The sequence below is a fragment of the Barbus barbus genome (genome assembly GCF_936440315.1).
Source record: "Barbus barbus genome assembly, chromosome: 33".
NCBI lineage: Eukaryota > Metazoa > Chordata > Actinopteri > Cypriniformes > Cyprinidae > Barbus > Barbus barbus.
The window spans coordinates 14,502,063-14,526,841 of record NC_136761.1 but is presented as its reverse complement, the minus strand read 5'-3'; the positions used below and the strand labels follow the sequence as shown (position 1 = coordinate 14,526,841).

The 24,779-nt window shown below is 36.6% G+C and overlaps 1 protein-coding gene across 1 annotated transcript in view; it reads right to left on the bottom strand.

Moving 5' to 3' along the window:
• LOC306853444 (rap guanine nucleotide exchange factor 2-like) overlaps positions 1-24,529 on the bottom strand; it is a 104,202-nt gene extending 79,673 nt beyond the window's left edge. Inside the window, exon 1 of the mRNA XM_079390864.1 lies at positions 24,332-24,529. Coding sequence (XP_079246990.1) covers positions 24,332-24,400 — 69 coding nt within the window. The 5' untranslated portion in view covers positions 24,401-24,529. The remainder of the gene's footprint in view (positions 1-24,331) is intronic.
• Positions 24,530-24,779: the final 250 nt, after the last annotated feature.

Genomic DNA, 24,779 nt, shown 5'->3' with positions numbered 1-24,779 from the left:
ATTTTTATATTAATACTAAGCTATACTGTATATAGATTCAGAAGAATAAAATATAAAGTATTTTATTAATAACATAATATTTTAGTAATATAATAATATAATATATAACATGTATAACAAATAAAATAAATACATTTTTATTTTACTACATTGTATTATAGTAAAATATAGTACTAGTAGATATAGTAAGATATAATATTATATAACTTCAGAAGAATATCAGATTGAAAGGTTTTTGTTTTTTGAGTTCCACGGAAAAAAGTTTGGAACCACATGACTAAATAATGAGATGTCAATGACTTTTAATGTTGCAAAAGAAAATCAGGAGATCAGTGAAAGCAGCTCAAAGCAGCCAATAATATAATATATAACTCCCTGTAAAAATATCATGCTTTTATTTTATCACGGTAATACTTTCCCATCAGCCTTTGTGCCATGCCAGCACACCGCAGCTGTTTATACACATATTCTGTTATAGCATGTATGCTGGCTGTCCAAAATAGAGACTGCAGAAATAAACTGAAGTGTTTTGCTGCTTTTGCTACTTAAAATGCCTCTTCTCAACTTTGTATCCCAACATCTTGAATGCAACCCATTACGATGCATCTTGAACGGGTCAAGAGGCTCTTCACATTCTACTCAAGGCATCGCTGTGACCATGGCAACCGGCAGTCTAAGTATCTACATGATCAGTCAATAATTTCCCTTTATAGCAATAAACAGTACTGGGATCAGCTGCCTGAGCAGGTGGCATCTAAAAACCATCAGGACAATCAGCCCTACATTAGGCTGAATTGTATTGTTGGCAGGGTAACTAGACTTAAGAGTCCCAAACCACAGCTCAAGAGTGGTTTGTCGGGTATCTGTATGGTTTAATCAAAATCCAGACACCGCATCCAAGGAGAAAGAAGTGACCGAGGCAGACATAATCAACATCATCTTGCAATGACCTTCATTTACGATGACCATAAAGAGGGACGTTTTAATGGAGTAATATTATATAGTGGCATCGTTGATTTTAAAATAGCATCAACTCACAGTTGATTTCAATAGTTTGCTGTTTGCATGTTGCTAAGCTCACAGCATGCTCTATAAACCTTAAAAATACACACACTACCAATTCAATCTTTGGAATCAGTAATATAAAAAAAAAAAAAAAAACATTATTCAGCACAGATGCATTAAATTGATCAAGTGACAGTAAAGACATTTATATAATGTCACAAGATTTCTACTTCAAATAAAAGCTGTACTTTTGAACTTTCGATTCATGAAATATATCAGTTTCCACAATACCATTAGGCAGCTGTTTTCAACATTGATGAAATGATTCTTGAGCAGCAAATCAACATACTATAATGATTTCTAAAGGATCGTGTGACACTGAGAACTAGAGTAAGGACTGCTTTTAATTTAGATTTGCCATCACATAAATAAATACATGCCTCAATTTGTACCTAATAAGTAATAGATATATAATCAATCAATCTATCTCTTTCTATCAATATCTATCAATCTATATATATATAAATCTATATCTATCTATATCTATCAATCTATCTATCAATCTCTATCTATCAATCTCTCTCTATATATACATACATATACATACATACATATACATACATACATATACATACATACATATACATACATACATATACATACATACATATACATACATACATATACATACATACACATACATACATATACACATATACACATATACACATATACACATACACATACACATACACATACACATACACACATACATATATATATATATATATATATATATACACACACACACACATACATATACACACATACATACATACAGTGGTGTGAAAAAGTGTTGGCCCCTTCCTGATTTGTTTATTTTATTGCATGTTTGTCACACTTTAATGTTTCAGATCATCAAACAAATTTAAATATTAATCAAAGATAACACAAGTAAACACAACATGCAGGGTTGCAAATGAAGGGAAAACAAAATCCAAACCCACATGGCCCTGTGTGAAGAAGTGTTGGGCATAGAATTATTTATATTATATAAATATATATATATAAATTAATATATATAAATCTATGCCCACCAAGGTTGCATTTATTTGATCAAAACACAGTAAAAACAGTAATAGTGTAAAATATATATATTTTAATATATTTTAAACGTTATTTATTCCTGTGATGGCAAAGCTGAATATTCAGTAGCCATTACTCCAGTCTTCAGTATCACATCCTTCACAAGGATTAACACACAAAGCGAAGACAGATTTCCAAATCACATTACATCACATCCCATAAATGTTGCAAGTGAAATGGCCCGCTGACACCAAGAATGATAACTATAAACATAATAATAGCGTCCACACCCGCAGACGATAGTGTCTGTTTATTCTAAGCGCATGCTCATCTTCCACTTTAGATTCTCGAGCTTGTCATAGCAAGATTGATTCTAATTGGCTGTCAATGTTTTTATCATTCATCAACTGAAAAAAAAATCATTCTGAAAGTGATTCCAACTATATTGTTTCTCTGTGCATTTATCGTTATAGTTGTGGTGTGGACTCTGCTATTCTTTAATATTGTAAACGATTTTTAAAACTATATCTTTATCGTAGGGTTGTGCAATATGACGATATCGGATGGACGAAATAAAAAGTCTATCGTTTCATACAACCGATTTTAAGCCGTTGAAACAAACAATAGAGCTATACGCGTGCACCGTCTCTGTTTGTGTGTGAGAGGAGCCCACATTTTTTGCCGCTTTATTGGCTTTGAACGATTACATAAACACTTATATGCATCAGAATCCCTGTCTTTGCAAGTATCCTCATTAACACAGTGATTTAGGTCTTAAGAGAGAGTAAACTACTTGACGGGTTTTTTGTCTCGTTTTGGGTTTGTATTAGTTTGATATTGACATTGGTGACAAGGATTATGAAACTTCTATGGTATAAAAGACTTTAAATCATAAAATCCTTTTTAAAAGAAAAAACAATAACTATATCGTGATATAAAATGAGTCATATCGTGATATAAGATTTTTGTCATATCGCCCACGCCTACTTTATCGTTATCTTTATAGTTATCGTTCTTGGTGTGAAAGGGCCCAATATCAGGAAACAAAGCCAGCGCAGCACAGCAAACTATACCTGTAACTTCCCATTTAAACAGTACAGATTCCTCCCCATAATGCAACATGACACACAGGGTGCTATTTTCCAACAAGTTACGTTTGAAAATGTCTTTTCTGTCAGGAAAACAATCAGTTTCCCCTAAATATGTTGCTATTTAGTTTTCAGCTCTGTATCCACGCCTTTAAGGAGATCTGCCCCTTTCATGTGCCATGAGGTGTTTAACAATCACTTCAACAATGCACATATAGCTGAGAAGGTGGTCAGCCTTGACCCAAGCTGAGCACTAAAACTGACCTCTTTCTGTCACGGGTCTGGTAAATGAAGGCAGGGGGCCCATTGGACACAGATCCCATGACAGAGGAAAGGCTGAGCAGCTTGTGGCCGTGGGGAATGATCGAGATTCCTGGGATGATAAACACATGATGAAGCAAGGGTCGGTCTTACGAAGTGAAATAGATAAACGAAGACCTGTCTGCACCATTCATCAATACTGTTTTATAAAACACAGATAAGCACAACTGAAAAAAAAAGGTGGAAACAATTTCCACTCAAAAATTGCAAGTAAATTCCACAATTAATTACAAAGAAACGATAAGTAAAACATGCAATTTTGAAGTAGAAAGCCTGGAATAGAATTTTCTTCTATAATCTTTGAAAAATAATTTTACTGTTTATATTACAAATTACATGTATTAAATTATGTTTGTATTCTTAATATTTAACTTTTTATAATATCATTTATATTAATGTCCTGTGTGACCATGCAAAGTTGCTTATTTACATAAACTGCATACAACAGATAAATAAACTGTTATACATTACGAACCATATATTATATTATCATTTGTATTATTGGCTTTAACCTTTCATATATATTATATATAGAAGATTCACCATTCACTACACTGAAAACATCTCGTATAGAAATAAATTTCACTCAGAAATTGCTAGTAAATTTCATATACAATTACAAATAAACGGCAAGTAACACACTGATTTAAAAGTGAAATTTTAAAGTAGAAAAACTGAAATGGTATTTTCTTATACTCCAAAAATCATTGTTTTATTTATTGTATCAAATAAATAAATAAATAAATAAATAAACACACACACATACTGTATATATAGGCTATTTCACTATACACTGTAAAAAACATTACAAAATTGCAAAATCACGTACATGTACAAAAATACATAAACTCTACATAAATAAGCTTATACAGGTGGACTGAAGCACACCAAGCCCAAAAAAGCAAAAAAAATAAATAAATAAAAAAATAGCATCGGAAGCAAACAGACTCAGACTAGCAAAAAAAAAAAAAAAAAAAAGTTGTCTGCACATTTTAATTAGCCTCAAGTGATTTGTCAACTAGACAGCCAAAGCGACCCGTGAGGTCATGCGTGGCTCTCTAAAGAGGGTGTTACTGCTATTTGTCTATCTCAAGAAGTGTGGCAACATTCCCTGTACTGCATCCAAAAGAGAAATCACTGGTCTGCATTGCAAAAATATACCGCAAAGAATAAGAACAAAGGGAAATGTGGCACGTCTTTAGGATCAGACAGCTATGTTAATATGAGGTCTCTGTGCATCATGCAATGTTAAGCCGGGTCAGCAGTATAACTACCACGAGGGCACGTGCCAACCTATAGATCATTCACTGTGGGCATTTAAGAGCATGCGTCATTGCGTTCTCCGTGCCAACTGTGCTCACACCGCACTGTCCTTGAGACCCTATTGACAGTGTGGCCCTTAAGGATATTTTTATCCGTAGAACAGCACATAGCACCAGGTGGAGTCTTTGCAAACAAAAACAAGGTCACTAGCATTAGCAACTGAATATACAGTCGCCGACAGCCGCCTTGGTCCCAACAGTACTGAATATGGTTAGGGTCACCAGCTAAATTATCAAAATATTTTCAACAATGTAAAGACAGTATGATGCATAACGGTGTAAACAAACCTATTATACTACATTGAGGCAGGCTGCATCTGAACCGTTCACTGATCTGGTGACATTTAATATTTCCTCAATGCTGTCCCCAGTGTGCATATCCGATGCTAAACAGCTTAAATTGTCATTGTAATAACCCGACATGAACGCGTGCAGTCAAATGCAGCTCAGAAAGAGGAAAGCTGGAAGCATGTGAATGGGCTTAGCATCATGTCTTTAACTGGCAGCTCTAATCCTATAAAAACAAAAGCAGAGTCGCATCAAGCGCACAAAAAAAAGACAGACACACTCCAGACCCCACTGCTGCCTCAGAGGCAGACTGTCATGAATGACTTCAGCTTTAAAGTGGCAAAACTGCTCAGTGTGGAGAAGGCTAACGGTTGCATTACATGAATGGATATTTAATGGGGGGGTTTTACAACATACAATAACTGCAGAGGAATCGGAACCTAACCAAAATAAAGACAGATGAAACTAGATGCCCGACTCCAGACCCGGACAGCCTCATAAAGGTGATCCATAGGACGCTCCCTTAGCAGCTCAGTCTTTTACATTTATGTCAGGAAAAGGACCATTTACATCCAAATGTAATTTAATGCACACAGAATAAAACCTAGAAATGCATTTCAGAATATAAACTGCTTAATCGGCCATTTTTACAGTAAGATTTAATGTTACTAAATGTGTTTGGGTGCCCGTTTAACTTGAATAATGTCCAACAGATATCTGTTTTAAAGCAGTGGGTAATTCACTCGTTGCTTAAAATCTACTTTTTGATTCTGTTGGCAAACATGTTTATGGTGCATTCTATTAATGTGTTTATTGCTAGAAATAGCGCAGCCTTTACAATTAATTTGCGTGCAATATATCTGGTTACCATGGCAACCTCAAGCGCTTGCTGCTGCTCTAATCATAGTTAAACCACGTTTAATGGTACACAGATTGTGACTTTATATGTTTACTACAGAAATACTAAAATGTATTTAAAACTTTGACCAAATCGACTGGCTTTAGATTTTTGCACCCTCAGATTCCAGATTTTAAAATAGTTATATCTTGGCCAAATATTGTCCTATCATAACAAACCATACATCAATGGGAAGCTTATTTATTCAGTTTTCAGATGGTATATTAATCTCAATTTCGAAAAACTGACACTTATGACTGGTTTAGTGGTCCAGGGTCACATATGAAATGCAACCCTTATTTTATACTAACCTGATCTCATGATGAAAACGTTTACATTTTCAGAATTTACATTTTCAGATAATTTGTGAAAATTAGCTGTTTGTAGGTACAATTATAAAAGAAAGACATTTTCTGAAAGGAAAAAAAATCATGGTACACAGAGTGGGAGTTGAGTAGGAGTCAAAAAGACTCCTACTCAAAAGATTTTTTTTAATCCTCTGCACACACTGCATCTAATTTCATGTAGAAATACCCTTAAACTCACACTGTCCTCATCTGTGTCACAATGTGTAAATCACAGGGGAATAAACACACCGGCCTTGTCAGTCTATGTGAAAGTAAATCAGCAGGAGAGCAGCCGACAGACCAGCTTTTCTGCGTAGCATGTGTGATTAAACTGCAGGTGCTTTTGCAGCAGTCTACAGGCATTTATTCTGACAGCCGAGCAGCTGGCACACTGACGCATTACATGCTGAAACTGATCTGGGTTGCATCCAACCCCTTACATTGGCTGAAACCTACCACTGCGACGCGTTTCTTTTGAAAACGTACTAATGATTGAAAGGAAATGGGAAAACTAAATCGAATAACTCGCAACAGCCAATTAGAGAGACAAAAACAGGAAGTGATGACAAGGCAGACGATGCTGGGTCTCGGTTCTGCTCTAACACCTCCTGCTGTCGAGTCAACACCTTTCGAGTGGTGTTTGTTCACGCGCCGTTAGTGCAGCGCTAGCGACTGGAGCCCCTGGTCTTGCCAGAGGCTGCATTATTCATGCTGCAAATAAGTGTGAATAATTAACGGAAACGGTCCAGTTTGCTGCTGTCGAGTCAAAAGTCGTTCTGAGACACAGCTGAAGCAGCTGCCATCTCTGGATGCTTAAAAAACTCTATTCTGAGACCCCTTACTATTGTACAGCTGTGACGAAGAGAGATGCATGCTCAGGATTCATGTCTTGTCTTATGCTGACGCACTAGCAATATTTACAAGGATGAAGCCACAAGCAGAGAAATTATGGAATCAGTGTCTTGAATTTTAAACCTCAGCGAACTTAATCAACCTGCCTCTGTAAGACGACACATGAATGACAGGCGAATCAGCTCCAACGATGTTTTTTGTTTTGTTTTGTTACACATAGATTTGAAAGCAAAAAATATATAAGAATTAAAGCAGGATATGTCCCAAACAAGTCAAGATGTACTTATGAATTTAACGCATTAATACAGAGTTAAATGGGGAAGTGGGGAAGTCGTGGCCTAATGGTTAGAGAGTCTTGTAATCTAAAGGTTGCGGGTTCGAGTCTCGGGCCGGCAGGGATTGTAGGTGGGGGGAGTGAATGTCCAGCGCTCTCTCCACCCTCAATACCACGACTGATGTGCCCTTGAGCAAGGCACCGAACCCCCAACTGCTCCCCGGGCGCTGCAGCATAAATGTCTGCCCACTGCTCTGGGTGTGTGTTCACGGTGTGTGTGTGTTCACTGCTGTGTGTGTGCACGTTGGATGGGTTAAATGCAGAGCACGAATTCCGAGTATGGGTCACCATACTTGGCTGAATGTCACTTCACTAAATTACAGTGTAGAAGTCGCAGCAGGCTGCTTAAATACACAAGCGAGTCAGAGATGTTTTGTGACTCTTTGTGTGACTCACTAAAAAGAATAAGTTCATTAGAGTCATTAGTTCAAACCAGACATCTGAGCTCCAACAGTGTCCATTACTTTATGCAGAGTGCAAAAGAACTGAAATTAACAAAATATCATCTGACGAATTCACCTATGGATGCACCAGTGTTTAGCATCTCTAACTATTATAGTTAGAGATTTTGAATTCTTTTTTTTACTTATTTTATAGTTATTTTAATGAATACTTTAAGTACTTAACGTTGTTTTAGTTAGTTGCAAAGGCAACATTTAATATAATATTTAATTTTTATTCAGCTTTATTTAAATAATCAAAACCTTTTTAAATAGTTGGGATGATTTGCTGATTCTCGCTAACAAAAACTATATTCTAAATGCTTTTTTTAATCCACATTTGCAGCCATTTTAGTCCCTGACATAACACAAAACATAGCATTAACTTCTTAACAACTATATTTTGGTTTGTGGCCATAAAGTTTCAAATAAGAGAGAAAATGCAATTAGAAGTAGCTACTTTTCACTAAATAAAGCATAATTCACTGGATCATCCAAAAAATATGCACTAACAGATAGTTAGTAAAATATAAAGCATGTGTTGTTGAATTGTTAAAAAAAAAAAGAATGAAAGTATTGCTCTGCCAGTAAACTACCAAAACCATATTAAACTTTGACAGAACAGCAGAGAAAGTGTCTCATTAACAGGCCAGACATCTGAGCATCACCATCATCACACAGCAGAACATGCACGTTAAATAATGCAGAACAAGGAGGCGGCAGCCAGCGAGGATGACGATGAGAAGATGTGCTGTTAAAACGGTTCCTTCCAAAAACAACACTTCCTGCTCCCAGCATTCTTTTGAACTACATCAATGACTAGCTGCCTTCATTATTATTTCACTGTTTCCAGGAGCTTTGCTGGATCAGATGAAGTGAGAAAGATGAAGAGAATCATTCAAATGAGGAGATTTTAATAAATGTCATGCAGTGAGAAAAAGAACAGAGTTAGCACACAAACCTGATACAGAAAGTGGAAAGTAAAAAAAAACAACTGTACATCATATGTCAGAACTTCAGCCTTATCCTGTGTTTGTGCAATCGCTGACTGACAGATCATCTCATGACAATAAAAATGTCATATGGGCACATTTCTGTCCATTAAAGCAGTTGTTTATTTTTCTGTTGCAATACAAGGATTGAATTGATGCTGGGAAACTTGTGACTAGATCACGCAAGACAGACATTATCTGTGCCCTTTCATCAATGATAAGGCACTGTAACACAAAGCGAGATCTTTCCCAATGGCCCAAAACCACAAATCACCTTGAAACCACACTGATAGATGGTCCCACATAACGGTTTAAACAATGATGCCTCTAAAAACCAACACTCAACCTCATCACAGCACTCCTTGACTGGGATCGAAGCCAAACATCCAGGCAGAAATGCACAAGCTCTGTCAGCGACAAACAACTCAAAAATGTTATTCCTATCCCTGTTGTATTATATAATGGTGTTCAAAGATTCATCTTGGCAAGATCTGCAGGAGAAGAGAGGACAGATAAAAGAACTTCTTAAAGGGACAGTTCACCCAAAAAGAATCCACCCTTATGTTATTCTTAAACCATATTATTTTCTCTCTTAATAGTACATTTAATGTATCCTAAGCTCCATAAAGTACCATAAAAGCAGCCTATATGACTATATTCCAAACCTTCTGATAGCTTTGTTTGAAGAAAAGACCAAATGGTATTTAGTGATAATATTCCTCACACAAAGCTATTGTATGACTTCAGAAGATCTGGAACACAATGAATGAGATATACAGACTCATTTCATTACTGTTATGATGTTTTTTTGTTTTGTTTTTTTATGACAACAGAAGTTCTGGTTAATGAAGAAACAAGATTAACTTTTATATCGTGTTTTATACAGTATTTATTAATATTTTGAAAATTTAGGCATAGATTCTCTTTCAGTTTTTATTTGAATTTTAGTTTGAGTAATTTAATTTTGTTGAACAATTTTTTTTTTCTTATATTTTTATTAGTTTTACATTTATTTTTATTTCAGTTTTAGTACTTCAACTTAAATTATTTCATTTATAGAACATTAATGTTTTTTTTTTTACATTTAGAATCTAATATTTATATTTCATTCAATTAATGAAAACTATTTTTAAAAGGCTTTTAGTTTTTGTTAGTTCTTAAAAATAAAGGTGTGTAAAGGACAAAAACATTTAATTTTAGCTAAACTATTCCTTTAATAGTCCACTAGCTCTAAGATGTCAGCGAACCAAAATCAACATGACCCTAAAGAAAATAATGCACAACCTAAGGTGGAAGGGCTCTGTAAGGTCCTTTGTTTCAGACGCCATCATCGCTGTGCTCTTCTGACACCTAACTTCATCAACAAATAGCAGATGAGCTAATTGGATAAAACGGGCTTGAGATACGGAAGGGCACGCTGTTTTTTCTCTCCCCCAACAATTAAATGAACAATCACCGATGCTGACACAGGCGGAACAACGTTACTCTGCCAAGTTCTGATGATGTAGCACATCCCGGGCAGCGGAGGGGAAGCGAGTCTTAGTTAAAAGCCAAGGGCTACGTACAGTGTTGCGTCTGCAGCCCATTTCCAGGCCAATCTTTTCAGCTGAGCTCCTTTTCCCCCACCCTGCTCCTTCAAATCTCAAAGAGAAAAAACATCTCTACTACTACTGGCCGGTGTTTAGGCAAGTGACAATAGCGGATCAATTGAATTCTCTCCCTTTGTAGGGCGATTCTCTTCTAGCCATTCTAGTCCACTCGGTTGCTAGGGAACTCTGAGACAAAGAGCTTCTTTTCTGAGCATTCAGAGTATTTGGCTGCATATTTTAGGCCTGTGGGGTCCATAGTGTTCCTCCTTTGAAGACAATGTGAGGCACAGAATATAAATTGGAGGAGAAATACTTATGAAAGAAAACCCTGGGCTGACTAAAATGTTCTGCTGCAACGCAACCTAAAAAGAGCACAGATGTAGAGAGGAAACACTGCATTCAAATAGATCTTTGTTCATACAGATGATACGTACAGCCTTGCCAAGTCTGAGAGAGAAATTTGCTTATGGAGGTACAGGGCTCCAGACAAAAAAATCGAGTAAGGAGCCATTGGCTCCTATAAAAGAAAAACTTAGGCGCCAAATTATTTTTTTAGGTGCCACAGAATAAAAGTGGTTTATTTTATTATTATCATTTTATTTTTCCCCCCTATTTTAACATTTCAATCATTTTGTCATGTGTTTATGTCTTATCTTTTCTAGGCTTTATCAGCATTTTAATCCATCTTGTAGATGATCAGGTCGACCGGGGGACTAAGGTTCACTTAAAGTGTGAATTAAATGTCTTTTACAACTTGAAATATACAGTCACAAAGAATTGTTCGTTACACAGAATCTGTACCAATATCATGGACCATAAGCATCACTTGCAACCTATAAATGTTGTCACGTCTTTCACACATTCAGTCTGTTTTTCTTCATTAGTAAAATGCAATTTTATAGGAGGAGTTGAATCATGTACAACAGAATAAGTAAAAATATTAATATGCAACAGCGCATGAATATAGCAAAACGCTCCTCTTTATAGTTATTTTTCTAGCTGACTGATGAGTTTATGGACACTGAGTGGTTATTCTGAGGTAAATGTATTACAATGCAATGTTTACAAGCTTTATACATTTCCTCAGTTTGAAACACTGAAACACAGCTTTTACATAAAACATTTCAGTAAGTTGTACTATAGGCTTTCTTATTGCTTTTGATCATGTTCATTTCATACTATAGTAGTAAATCGAAATATATAATGGGTTCACTTGCTGCTTTAACTGAGGTGCTAAAGAGATCGCGCCTGAGCATTAAGTGCGATACTCTCCGCTCGCGCGATCCGGACGCATACACGGACCGTGTGGACGCGGGGTACTGGTGTTTATATTACCCAAAGTGTGCGCTTGTGGTCCGCATTAAAGAGCACCCAAACCGCATCATTTGAATTTCGTAGCATTTTAAAGCTGATACTTTGTTTATTAAAAAGTAAGACAGCACAAAGCTTTTTGCGATTACTGGATGGCAAGTGCGCTTCAAATAACAGGAAGTCCATGCATTAACAGAACACAGCATATAAGATCTCGATAAGAAGATCGACCGGACAAGTGTAAATGCATCTGGTTGTTGAAACCACATATGGTAATTTTACTCCTCCCATAATATTAAAATAATAGACGTGTGAGAGCGTTTTATAGGCTATATGGCATGTTATAGTCAGATATGACAGCGCAATGCAACAAGCATCACCGCGGATGAGTAGCGGATTATTTCTTCAGCAAGCGACGCGCAAACTGAATGAACCTGAAAGTAAGTCGCAGACGTTCAACACACAATCTTCTTCATTAAAAGTAGCGAGACTAGCCTATCTTTCCAGTGCTGATGCCGCGCGCTCTCTTGATATTGAAATTAGCTGATAATTAATAAAATTATCCATTGCTTTCATTGACGTGAACTCCGTTATATTTGCATATGAAGCGGGAATTGAAGAACGGATTTATATCCGTTTTGCGAAGACACATTTATGTGGCCAAGTGTAAATGGGGAAACGTTTTAACAAATCATATAGATATCCGATCAGAGAAAATGCATGAAGTGAGCAGGTGTAAACAGGCCCTTTCAGGTCTCTCTCACTGTGTTCAGCAGACTGTGTGCGGCAGAGACGAGGACTGTTTGAAACTCTTTTCAGTAAAACTTTGATGCGCATCGTCTTATGTAAGTTTAATACGTGAACATAACAAAAGATGTGAGCGCAAAACAATCGGGAAAAAAGTCCTTTCATGCAAATTATATATAGTCGCCAGTGGCGACCTCAGCAAAAACTTCACTCGCAAATTAATATTTTTGGTCGCAAATGCGACCATTTTAGTCGCAGTTTGGAGCCCTGAGGTATCAAGGTTGGTTCTGAAAACCAGCCTGTGGTTGTTGTTTTCAACAGGACATTGTTCAGGAAGGAGAAAAGAATATTTGCATGCTGTCACCTCTATGCAAGTATATTAGGACTGGTGATGTATGATTCTCGAACAAATCATTCTTCTAAAATTTTCTTTTTAATAATTGGGTTGCAAATCATTGATGATTAAAGTCATTAATCACCCGCCTAATGGAGAAGATCTGACAATCTACATATCTGTATACATGACATTACTGAGGTAAACAACAGTGTTTAGCTAAAGATTTGTAATGACATAAAAAAGTAACAAAATAATCTAATTGGTAAAATGTAATGGAGAACATATGGAAATCTATATTTAAATGTTTATTTTTTTCACTACATAAAAATAACAAAACGGTGAAAGACTCAAGACTCAAATAAATAGGGGAACAACTCAGTATGACAAATATTTTCAGACAGTCTGACAAATAATTTTGAATGCTAATATTTATTTGTTTCTTTGTTTCAGCTCATTGTCATGAACTGGATTAGGAAATTTTGTAACCTTGTCCTAGAAATTTGTGCACTATTTAAAACCCTTTTCGAAGAACTGAGCAAAACAAAGGCATTATACTACAGGTGGCTATGAATATATTTTGTTGTTGTTGTTGTTGAGAGAGTGGTTTCCCTCATTTCCAATTGTTCACCTAATTGGTCAACACAGTGGTCGCTTTCCTGTTTACATAGTAATCGTGTAATACCACCCTGGAAGCTTGCGGTGAAGGCGTCTGAAGAACACATCATGCTATTTCAGACTGCATCCTCAGGATGTTGGCCCACAATTGAATTAAAAAAGGGAAACTGATGTCACAGTTTCCCTGGAGCTTTTTTTAAGGACCTATCTAGCTTATGGAAGCAACTTAGAATACAAAAACTAAATCAAAACATTCAGTGTGCTAATGAACAACTAACATTTAAAGAAATAGTTTGGACATAAATTCACTCTCTCGCATTCGTCTTTTTAGTGAAACTCAAATGGAGAAATTTTGAAGGACATTCACACTGAAAACAGGACTGTCAAATAATAATAAAAAAAAGGTTTATAAAAGCAAAATACTGTGTATCTTTCAGTATAGCTCTCAAATCTCAACAGCACTTTTGAGATTTTTAGTAAACAAAACTATAGATTTTCATCTGTTTCTTACACAGAGGCTTCAAATGGCTTCAGAAGACATGGTATATTGAATACAAGTATTAGTTTTATGGTGCTTTTTATCATTTTAACAATGAATTTTGGATTTTGCCTCTGGTCACTGTAAGCTTTCACTGTATGGGAAAAAGGAGTATCAATATGCTGCTAATACTCTCTTTTTGTGACTTGCACATATAAAAACCTGCCTTGCCTTTATTAATAATGTCTGCCTTGGTTATATAAATGTCATTTTCACTAAAACAGCCTTTAAACTTTAATGTTTCCTACTGAACAAGTCCAAAAGGAGTAATTAACTTCTCTACATGACAGAATAATTACAATGACACTGATTACTAGTGACAAGCGCTGGTTGATTTCCACAGGGGTCCGCTGTACTGAAACCGCACTGGGGACACAAAGCTGAAGGGGCCCATCTGAGGAGGGGTGCGTCCCGATGAAAGGCTCCTACTACAATCACAAGCCACTCTCATTAGCATAATGCATAAAGAACACTGATGCAGATTATAAAACCTATCCATTAGACATCACTGGTGATTATACTAATGAACAATATGTTCTTGACACAAAAGCGCAGTGTGAGGTGGACAGTGTAAAATTGCACTTGGATACCCACGTATCAGAAAGCAGTGATGGCCGTCATGTGCAGAAGCCAATAATCACAGATGTGTAATACGATAGCGTAAGGTGATATAACGGAGCGCATGAATTAAACAAACAGCTGAAGCTAGTGCTTTAAACAATCAGTGAGCCTTTATTACTTAATCACATTCCATAAACACTCATATCAGGGATTTATCAGCTGCTACTGAAGGGCTTTGCAGTATAATAAAAGTGTTTCCGAAACTGCGGTGGACCTTGTCACTGCACGGATAATTATGAGCTGCTATTGTAAAGAAAATCTGGGTTATGTACACAGCAGAGGTCTGTGATGAGGCCAACAGGAGAGCTTTTCCTGTTCGCCTGTTCCTAACCTAGTCTAAAGCCTTCTACTGATCAAATACAAACAGGCCAGTGAAGATGGGCTTAAGCTAATTGGTTTTATTAGACATACGGGATTAGCACAAAAATAGTCACACAATAGTGCTTAGCGTGACAGGGCAAAGCTTACCAAACAAGATCTGAGACCACAAATTTAGGGTCACAATATCTATATTCTAGAGAGAAAGGTGCACAGAAGGAACCATGCAAGCAGGATGCTGCTCATACTTGGCACAAAAAGATCCATCCACTATCTGCGCAGGCCACCTTTCTGTCCTTGAATATAGAGTGATTTGTCAGAACGGTGGAAAATGGATGCCTTTTGAAATTCTTATTTGAAGCTTCATCAAATTTCCAAATAAACCATAGTGCTAGCAGCTTCAAACATACAGTATGGAAGTCATACATTTAAAACTAATGAGGTGTTTTTAACTTTGTTTTTACAAACACTAATGTTCAAAAGTCTGGGGTCAGTAAGATTTTTTTAATGTTTTGTAAAAAAGTGTCTAATGCGCACCAAGGCTACATTTATTTGATAAAAATACAGTAAAAACAGTAATATTAGAAATATTGTTACAATTTAAAATAACCGTTCTCCATTTTAATATAATTTAAAACAGAATTTATTCCTGTGATGCAAAGCTGAATTTTCATCAGCCATTACTCCAGTCTTCAGTATCACATGATCTTTCAGAAATGCATTCTAAAATGCCTATTTGTTATCGTTTGAAAACAGTTGTGCTGCTTAATAATTTTGTGGAAACCATGATCCATTCTTTTAGGATTATTTGATGAATAGGAAGTTCAAAAGAACAACATTCATTTGAAATGGAAATCTTTTGTAACAATATAAATGTTTACTGCCACTTTTGATCAATTTAATGCATCCTTCCTGCAAAAGGTATCTCCTTTTTATGTAATACATATTGTATATTGAATGGGAGTGTAAATGTGAAACATCTGTTCTTCCACTGATGCCAGACTTATTTATTTGTTATAAATAATCATATCTTTATCTTTTGGTTTGCATCCATCAAATAAAAAAAAGTAAAAGAAAAATTAATAAAAAGAAACGAAATGGACTTCTGAGTATTTATGCAAGTCAATATACAGACATTACTACACAGTTATGTCATTTCCAGGTATGTATTTTGGACACACTGCTCACCCCTAACAAGACTTTAAAATTATGATTTAAAACCGCCCTGCAAAATGGTTGAACACTGTGAGCTACACCTAAATGCAGTACAAACTCAATTCTTTGTAATAATATCTTGCTAACGTAATGGCAAACTCATGACCTTAGGTTGACAAGATCAGGCAATTACTTCCCATTAGGGAAGGTCAGAGGTGAATACTGTACACTCAGAGATTCACGTCATGAGTTTCACCTCCAACTCATCCGTAATGGTTTCTGCCATCAGTGTCCATGAGGCGGACAAAATTACACATTACCTCAGCCAACAGAAATGGAGAGGAGAGCTGAGGGGAAGCTGCTCTAAACCTAGTGAGTTCAGGCAAGGCGTCATTTCACCGATCTAAGAGATGCACCTGGGAAAAGCGGTCTGTCTAATCTGGATGTTATAGCAGACATGGCATGAGGAATCCACCCGTATGGTTCATCCCAGGTTAACACTCACCCGAGGGACAACAAAGCTCTTCCATCCCTGTGCAAGAGTAGAAGGGTAAAACAAAAGTCAAATTGTCAGACATTTCAATAAGAATTAGATTAGTCTGGATTAGTAAGCACCACTGGTGTGTTATTGTTAGTTCTTGGCACATGTAATGGAACAGAAAATGTGACTACCCACATTTCTGTCAAGCTAACAGTCACTTGAGATGGTTTCCCAACACCTCCAATACAGATATCAGTTCAGAAAAGGGAGGAAGAGAAAGCTCATTAGACGATTTATAATGGAGAAGTAAGGAATATACTGAAAGGGGAATAGAAGACTATATGGCAGCATTTTAGAATGAAAAATTAGCACCCAGGTGATAGATGAGAAATGTTATAAGGATTATTAATATGCATTTAATAAAGCAAGCAGACATTATTTGTCAAAGTCAAAAGAGTAAAAAGAAATATAGACCCTATAGGTAAATAGCACAAATCCGTAATGAATGCGAAATTAACAGAAAGACAGTACAATTATACTTTGTGCAAAGGAAATTATGTCTATTTAGGACCTTTAAAATTAGTTGCATATTGTGACATATACCGCAATTAAACATTTTCCTGCACAATTCGTTATTGTAATAGTCAATAAACTGAATAAAATACAACAGGCAGCATATTAGTAAAAAAAAAATAAAAAAAATCCAAGGTTGTGTATGACGCAAGAAAAAATATAATTATACATATAATTCCTACTGAGAAATAACTAATTTAAACAGTCTATATTATACAACATTTCCTGTGTATTTTCATCCTCATTATAGAATCATATCACTAACTTCACAACATGTGAACTGCAAACTCTACTGGAATGAAATGAGATCAAATTTCCAGCTCACTTTACATACGCTATTTGTATGATGCATGGAGACAACAAGGTTTTGCAATAGACAATATTGGTTTATTCATGTACATTTGGCTTTGCACTACTAACTTGCTTTTTCAAATAATAAGGGCAAGAGAACGAGGCGTCAGTCTGGGCTAAGAGAGACACTTTTTAGAGCAGGGCACCACCTAGCCTAAATCCTTGTCATCATAAAACCTGTGCTGAACCCTTATAAACATGGCAATGTACAGGTACATGGAGCCATAAAGAGCAGAGAGGAATATGACCTCATTACTAGAGCTTTCTATCTGGAGACATACAATTGTTCATGATCCAGGGGAATACAATCCCGGGCTCATGTGTCTGAGCTGCATGCAAACAGATTATACATAGGAGGCAATGTTTAAAGAGTACTTCGGTGTAATAATAAAATGTGTGCCACTATTGACTGACAAATAGTATCTGATTGCTTAATTTAAATGAATAATAAGGCTAAACATCACAATTTTCAAGAACAAGAACAAAATGAACAAATACATCAGACTGGATATCACGTTTGTGGAAACTGGCCTACATACTGAATGAAGGGAGCTTTTGTAAACAATCCTTAGCACACTGCAGATAATCAGGTAATTAATCAGCTAATGTGTTGGTCTACATTCACAGTAGCTGAAATGGTAAGGGACAGGCGGGATTACTACCTTTAAACACTGATCTCAAACCAGTTTTGTAGTTTCCCTAATATGCATGGCCAGGATTTAATTGAGAGGAGCTATTTCCAGATTAGTTGCCATCAGGCCACTTCTACCCAGAGCAGAGTGCTATTTCCACAAATGGTGGCACTGAACCATCAGAACACTTGATGAAATTTGTCTGCATGTTTTTCTTTTCTCTTTCCATCAGAAAGAATGTCTTTGGTTCCTCTGCTGCTGTGTGTCGGAGAGATGAATTCAGATGCGCTTACATTTCTCCAGCCTTGACATTTCTGTAATGCAACTGAATGTTTGTCTGAGCTCTTTGTTCATCAGAGCGCTGTGGGCAATACAAGCAATGAAAAAAACAATGCACAACCGCCACCGCTCCGAGCATTATGTACTGCCATACCTCAATGAAGGATGCCACAAAGCAACAAGGCGCAAAATTAATTTAAAAAAACGGTACAGTCAGCTTACAATTCACTCAAACTATAGGAGTTTCTTTCTTTTGTTGAACACAAAGCCAATGGCTACTGTCAACTGGTTGATTTTCAACATTCTTCAAAATATCTTCTTTTTTTCAACGAAATCTGGTTTGAGATGACAGAATTTTAATTTTTGTGTAAACTGCTCCTTTAAGAGTTTTGAAAAAACCTTTAGCTCTAAGTTTGAGCAACAGCAATAGTTATACTAAACATGATGTGCATAGCATGATTTGTGAAAAGCTATATCATGCTTCAGAGAACTGTGCATTTTGTCAGTAGCTTCAGAGTGAGAGGTTTCATCCACTGAGAAAGATCACAGACAGAGATGCTAACAAATGGATCAGAGCAGAGAAACAGAGCGGCAGATCAAAGCGATCCGCTGTAAGCGTGGATGAAGATGAGTCTCCTCTGACACAAGCAGCCCAATGAGAGGATCAAAAGAATCACCAGAAGGGACATGGGCCGGCAACCACTACTGATGCCCAAATAGTGTATTTAAATCACGATCTTCACCCCGAGACACCCATTCATATTCAGTGATGACCCCATTTCACTCTTGTTTTGACTTGAGCTTGTATTAAGGGTGATGGAAATAGGATTGAGAATGAAGAAACAGGTTCTTATACATATATTTGAAACAGAATCTCCGTGGCGTTTTGTTTCTTTAACAGTTTTAAATATCTGCATTCTACTGTAAATATGCATTTGTGATTAAATGTGATGAAAGAGAACTATCCTCACTGATTGCATGCAACAACAAACATACAGCACGACCAGTGATGTCAGATACGCATATAATAATGACTCTTATGAACTGGTTCTTTTTAATGAATCAGCAAAAATGACTCACAAGTCATTCTTGAGGCAAAGCTATTGGTTTGAATCGGTCTAGTGACTAACTAACATCGGGTCAGAGCTGTTCTTCACTTATTCACTGACCACAAAGTGAACTTTCATCAAGTCCAGCTGTAACTAAAGCAATACTTTTAATGGAATCGATAAGCAATCGGAATCATTAAGTAGCACTGATTACATTTTTCCATATTCCCTCCCTAGTTAGAAAGCAAAATGAAATGAACAGAACAAATGTAACTAAACAAGCAGGTGCAGTTTATCACAAATCTTATTCATATTTTACAAGCAGTCTGAAAAAATCTCTGCAAAATCTCAATAGTGTAAGCAAATGGACATCTTACCTTTGAAAAGCATTTTAGAAAGTTATAAATGTATTTTTCCATAGTGCACAAGAGGTAAAACACAAAGCAATATGACCAACTGTAGCTTGTGATGAGCATTTTTTTAAGTTTGTTATTAAATTAAGCATGTGATGACCACTGGTGCATTCAAATATTGCATTCTACTTCATTGGATGCACTTCTTAGACTCTCCTACCAAAACTAACGGACCCACATAGTCAGATGCTGTTGGTCCTGCAATAACTGGATTGGAATGCGCTAGTAAAAACATTTAATTTGCCTTCCAAATCCTAGTGAAATTCCCACTTCAGCCATTAGGCTTTCCTCATATTTTGCTTTTAAATAAACAAAGGAACCCAGTGCCTGGCCAATTTTAACATAAGCCAAGCATCATTTGGCATGAAATCAAAAGGTCAACTGACCTCATCATACTGGAAACAGCCCAATAAGACTAAAAGGTACCAATGCAATTCCATAATCATTTCAACAACCAGCATTTGATGGGCCATTACAGGCTATATATTACCAAAGAATAATATTTCACAAGCCAACAACAAAGGAGAAGAAAGACGTGCCACATGCTCTAGTTTTAACGTGACAGTTGTCATCATTTGTTTATGTTCTTCAGCCGGCCCGTCTATTCTTCCTGTGTAAACTGAGATGGGAGATGTCATTGAAACCACTCTTTGTTCACGCACGCTTGTGTATGTACAGTATGTGTCCAACTACTCCTGTCAAGGCAATGACGCCTATTCATAACGTGACTTCACTTGGCAAGAAGACTAAGAACAAAGCAGCTATGTAAAAATTCAGAAGCAGTGAAAAACAAGACCTGAGGCTATAAGAATAGCAGTTCTTACTGCCAGTATTTTTAAAAGGAACTTTTAACTACTAAAACATGTTTAGACAGTGAGGATGGCCAGACAACAGTCTACAGATTTTGAATAAGTTGAATCATGTTTAACAAATTTTTCTTTATAACATTTTAGAAGGTATATGCTTTTGGTAAAACATTCACTCCAAAATAATATATTAATAACACCATACATTGAAATTTGTATGGTGAATTTTTTTTATTATTATTGATGTTATTATATTATATTATATATTGTAGATATACTTTTTTTTTTTTTTTTTTTTGGGGGGGGGGGTTGTTTTGTTTTGTTTTTTTTGTAATTTCCAGTATTATCAATGGTGATTTTCATAGCATTAATACAATGTAATTCAGAATAAAGCAAAACAATTCAATCAAAACACTATAATACTAAGTTATGGATTAATAATGTATCAATAATATATTAAATAAGATATCATAGTTTTTGCATTGTGGTAAAGCGATGTTTTAATAGGCTTTTCTTTTATGTCAAATATAATTTATTGATTGACTTTAAAAAAAAAAAAAAAAAATCTAGACAATTCTTTGTCAGAGATTGACCCATATGCCTCTGCTCTTACAAGAATTCATAAGACACCTGCAGCTTACTGAGTGGAATGTGTGTGTAAACAAAGCTTCATTAGTAAAAAGGAAAAAAAAAAAAGGAAATGGAGCAAGAAGACTTTATTTATTTTTTTTGCAAACAAGAAAAAGGATTTCTTAAACTCTGTCAAGCTCAGACAACCCTCTCATGCAATTCCTCTCACTGTTAAAGAAAGGAAGGAAGCTGCTTGGAAGGAAACCATCAGTCCAGGATGACCAGCTTCTCATATGTTTGTGGGCATCAAAAAAAAAGAAAAAAAGAAAGACAGCCAAATTTTGTCTTCTGACGCCAAATGTTATATTTAGCTTGTTCATATACCGAATACTCAATATGTGGCTCTGTGGAACAATAAGAGATGTGCCCTCCTGCACTTTGATCTACTGACTCATAGAGGTCAAAGCACAAACTCCCATCAGCCTGTTTACAGTCTCCTTGACCTCTGCATAACCTTCTGCCTTCGAAAATAGCTTCCTAAAGCTGTAGAAGCTACATCCTTTGCTATTCCCCCATATTGCCTACTCCAACTGGGGCACATTTTGCCCCATTAAGATCTAAACCATCCATCAGCAAGTTAATGCAAAGCGCTGAGGTTGTTGCCGTTAAGCCATAATGAGCTGCAAGCTCCATTAGAACAGCCTGTGTCATTCCCTAAAAAGAAGCCTTTACACTAGAAGGGTGTCTTAAAGCCCACTTAATGAGACAGCTCCTTTTAGTCCACATGAACTGACTGAGATTACATCATGCTATATTCTACGAACTCGCAAGTGACTTTTTCAATTGTGAATTTAAGGTGTGGTGCGCTCTGGTTTCAGGGGTCAGTATTCCCAAACTCACGCACACATGCTGATCACTCAGGCCGAAGTACTGGGATAGCTGAATAAAGGCCAACTCTGAAGTGACCCGGGATGATTTAAAGGCTCCATCACTCAATGGGAGCAGACATGGAATATCACGTAATCTCTAGGAAATGCAGCTGTACAGAGTTGCATTCACTAATGAATACCAGCCTCTATTGTCTGCAATGCTTAAATCCAGGTACAAACAACTCAATGCATGAACAGATGTGATTGTTCCCCAGTGCACTAAAATAGCTCTTTCACAATCAGTTTGTTACATTTTAGGGCTCAATCTGATGTAAAAGGCTTAATGAGCTAACATGTTTATTTACACACAACAGGAACTTTGTGTGATTATAAGATTATTGTGTGATTAATAGCATGCACATGTGAAGCAGACGAGCTGGTTTGTTATTATTCATGTCCAATGTATGATAATGTGCTCAAGATTCATACACTGAGCTGGTTATTTTCAGCAAAACACACATAATCTGTAGGAGAATCTTTGTAACCCATTAAAAGTGGAAAAAAGGGGGCTAAAATCAAATTAGCCAGAGAACAGAAGAATTGTATCGTTTATTTTCTGACAGCCTCTCACCTCAAGTGCCCAACGCATTATTTAATTAGTATTGACTAATGGCGTTTCATTTGTGAACGAATCTTTAAAGTGAACAAACCATCTTGTTCACTTCCATGCACTGACTTTTCGTTCTCTGCACATGTTCAGACTCTGAACATGTGACTGCTTCCTGCTGTTAAAAACTGACTATAGCAAGAGCCTATATAGCATTGCTGTGTGGGCTGTGAAGCATTTAATTGTTTTGTCGTTTAATGGTTTTGTTTGTGAACTACAAATGAACGTCACCTGAACGTGATGAACGAATCACAAGTATTGTTTGTGAACGAGAATGCATACAAATGTCTGCTCACCATACACAATTAAAATGGACGTTTTCTGAAAGAAGCAATGTACACAATGTACAATGTGCAAATATGGCCACTTAACACTGCTTTATATATAAGCGAACGATTTTTTTTTGTAAGCGAATTCACAATATTTAAATGAATGCAAATCCAGCAACATCCATTTCTTGTAAGCACCCCCAAAATATGAGTTGTGCATTTCTGTTGATTCATTTGTGATCATTTATTTTGCAAAATAAATGTTTTGTTCATTCGGTGCAGCCCCGAGAGTCGGAGAGTCGTTTACTCTAATGATTCATTCAAACACCGATTCGTTCACGAATAATTCATGTCCACTTTATGATAACAATGACCTCAAATGCCCTTAAAATATTGATCTTCGGTGATTTGCAGCAAAAAATACACAATTTTTGTGAATTATTGTAACCTAAGATAAAATAGAGGGCCAAATCTAATTAACCAGATGTGCAGTAGCTTCTATTATGTCTGACAAAGCAGCCTGTCCCTTTAAGTGCCTGACTCGTTAGTATCGATTATTTTTCGTAGTTTCTCCAAATCATCACAGACAATTCAAACACTTCGAGGGGAAAAAAATAACACAAACTAAACCGCAAATACATTTCGACTTTTACATATCGCCAGCCCTGCAGAAAACATACAGTTTTTCTGTCGCCGGCTGAGCCACGTAAAAGGGTGGAGACTACACCAACGCAACGCCTTTCAAAACATAATAGAACAATATTTTGCACTTAAAACTAAAAGTCAGTTCCGTCTCACATCACAACAGCACTGCTGTATTTAATGTTAAAGCAAGACGAGCTGACAAGGCTTGCGTAGCAGTGAAAAACGTAAAGTTTACAAACGTTTGCTTCATGTTTATGTAATAGACTGCAAAAACCGTGAAGAGAAAATACACGTGCCTGCATTATAAGCTGATTGGGGACAAGTCTATACATATATGCATATTAATCCATGCCATTTTATTTCATTGCACTGCTATCCTGAAGCTGTACAAACTTAAAAACTGTTGCACTGTCAACACTGTGAAAGAAAAGCATACCATGCACGTGATACTAGTAGCAGCAGCATACTGTAACATTCACCAGCCACCAGTGCACATAAATGATTTAAAAGACTGTCTTCTGACCTGTTGCGTCCTGTCTGAAGGATTCACCATCACCGCCTGCCGAAAACTGTTGTCCACATAGGACGCCATGGTTTTCAAAACAATCGCGCACAACAGTTAAATCAAATAATCCAAAGCGAATCTCACAAATGTTTTTATAAAGCAGTAACTGCAGAGGAGAGCCTGTCCCGAGGCCACAGCCTAAGCCAGGAGCTCTCTTACTGTCCCTCGTCCCAATCCTACAAAACCAGACAGTCTGCTTTTCCTCTTCCAGCCGCTGAAGCTTCAACTGTGACTTGACAGGCGATTTAGTGTTAATGAAAGGGTTTTGCGGGCAAGCGGTAGGTCTGTGTTTTACGCAGACGAGTGCATTTTTCAGCATTCCGTTTGTCTCCTGTTCGCTATTCCATCTTCTTCAGTTTTCCGTTTTAAAACAATGTGCAATCCATGCGTTGGGTGATTGTCCATT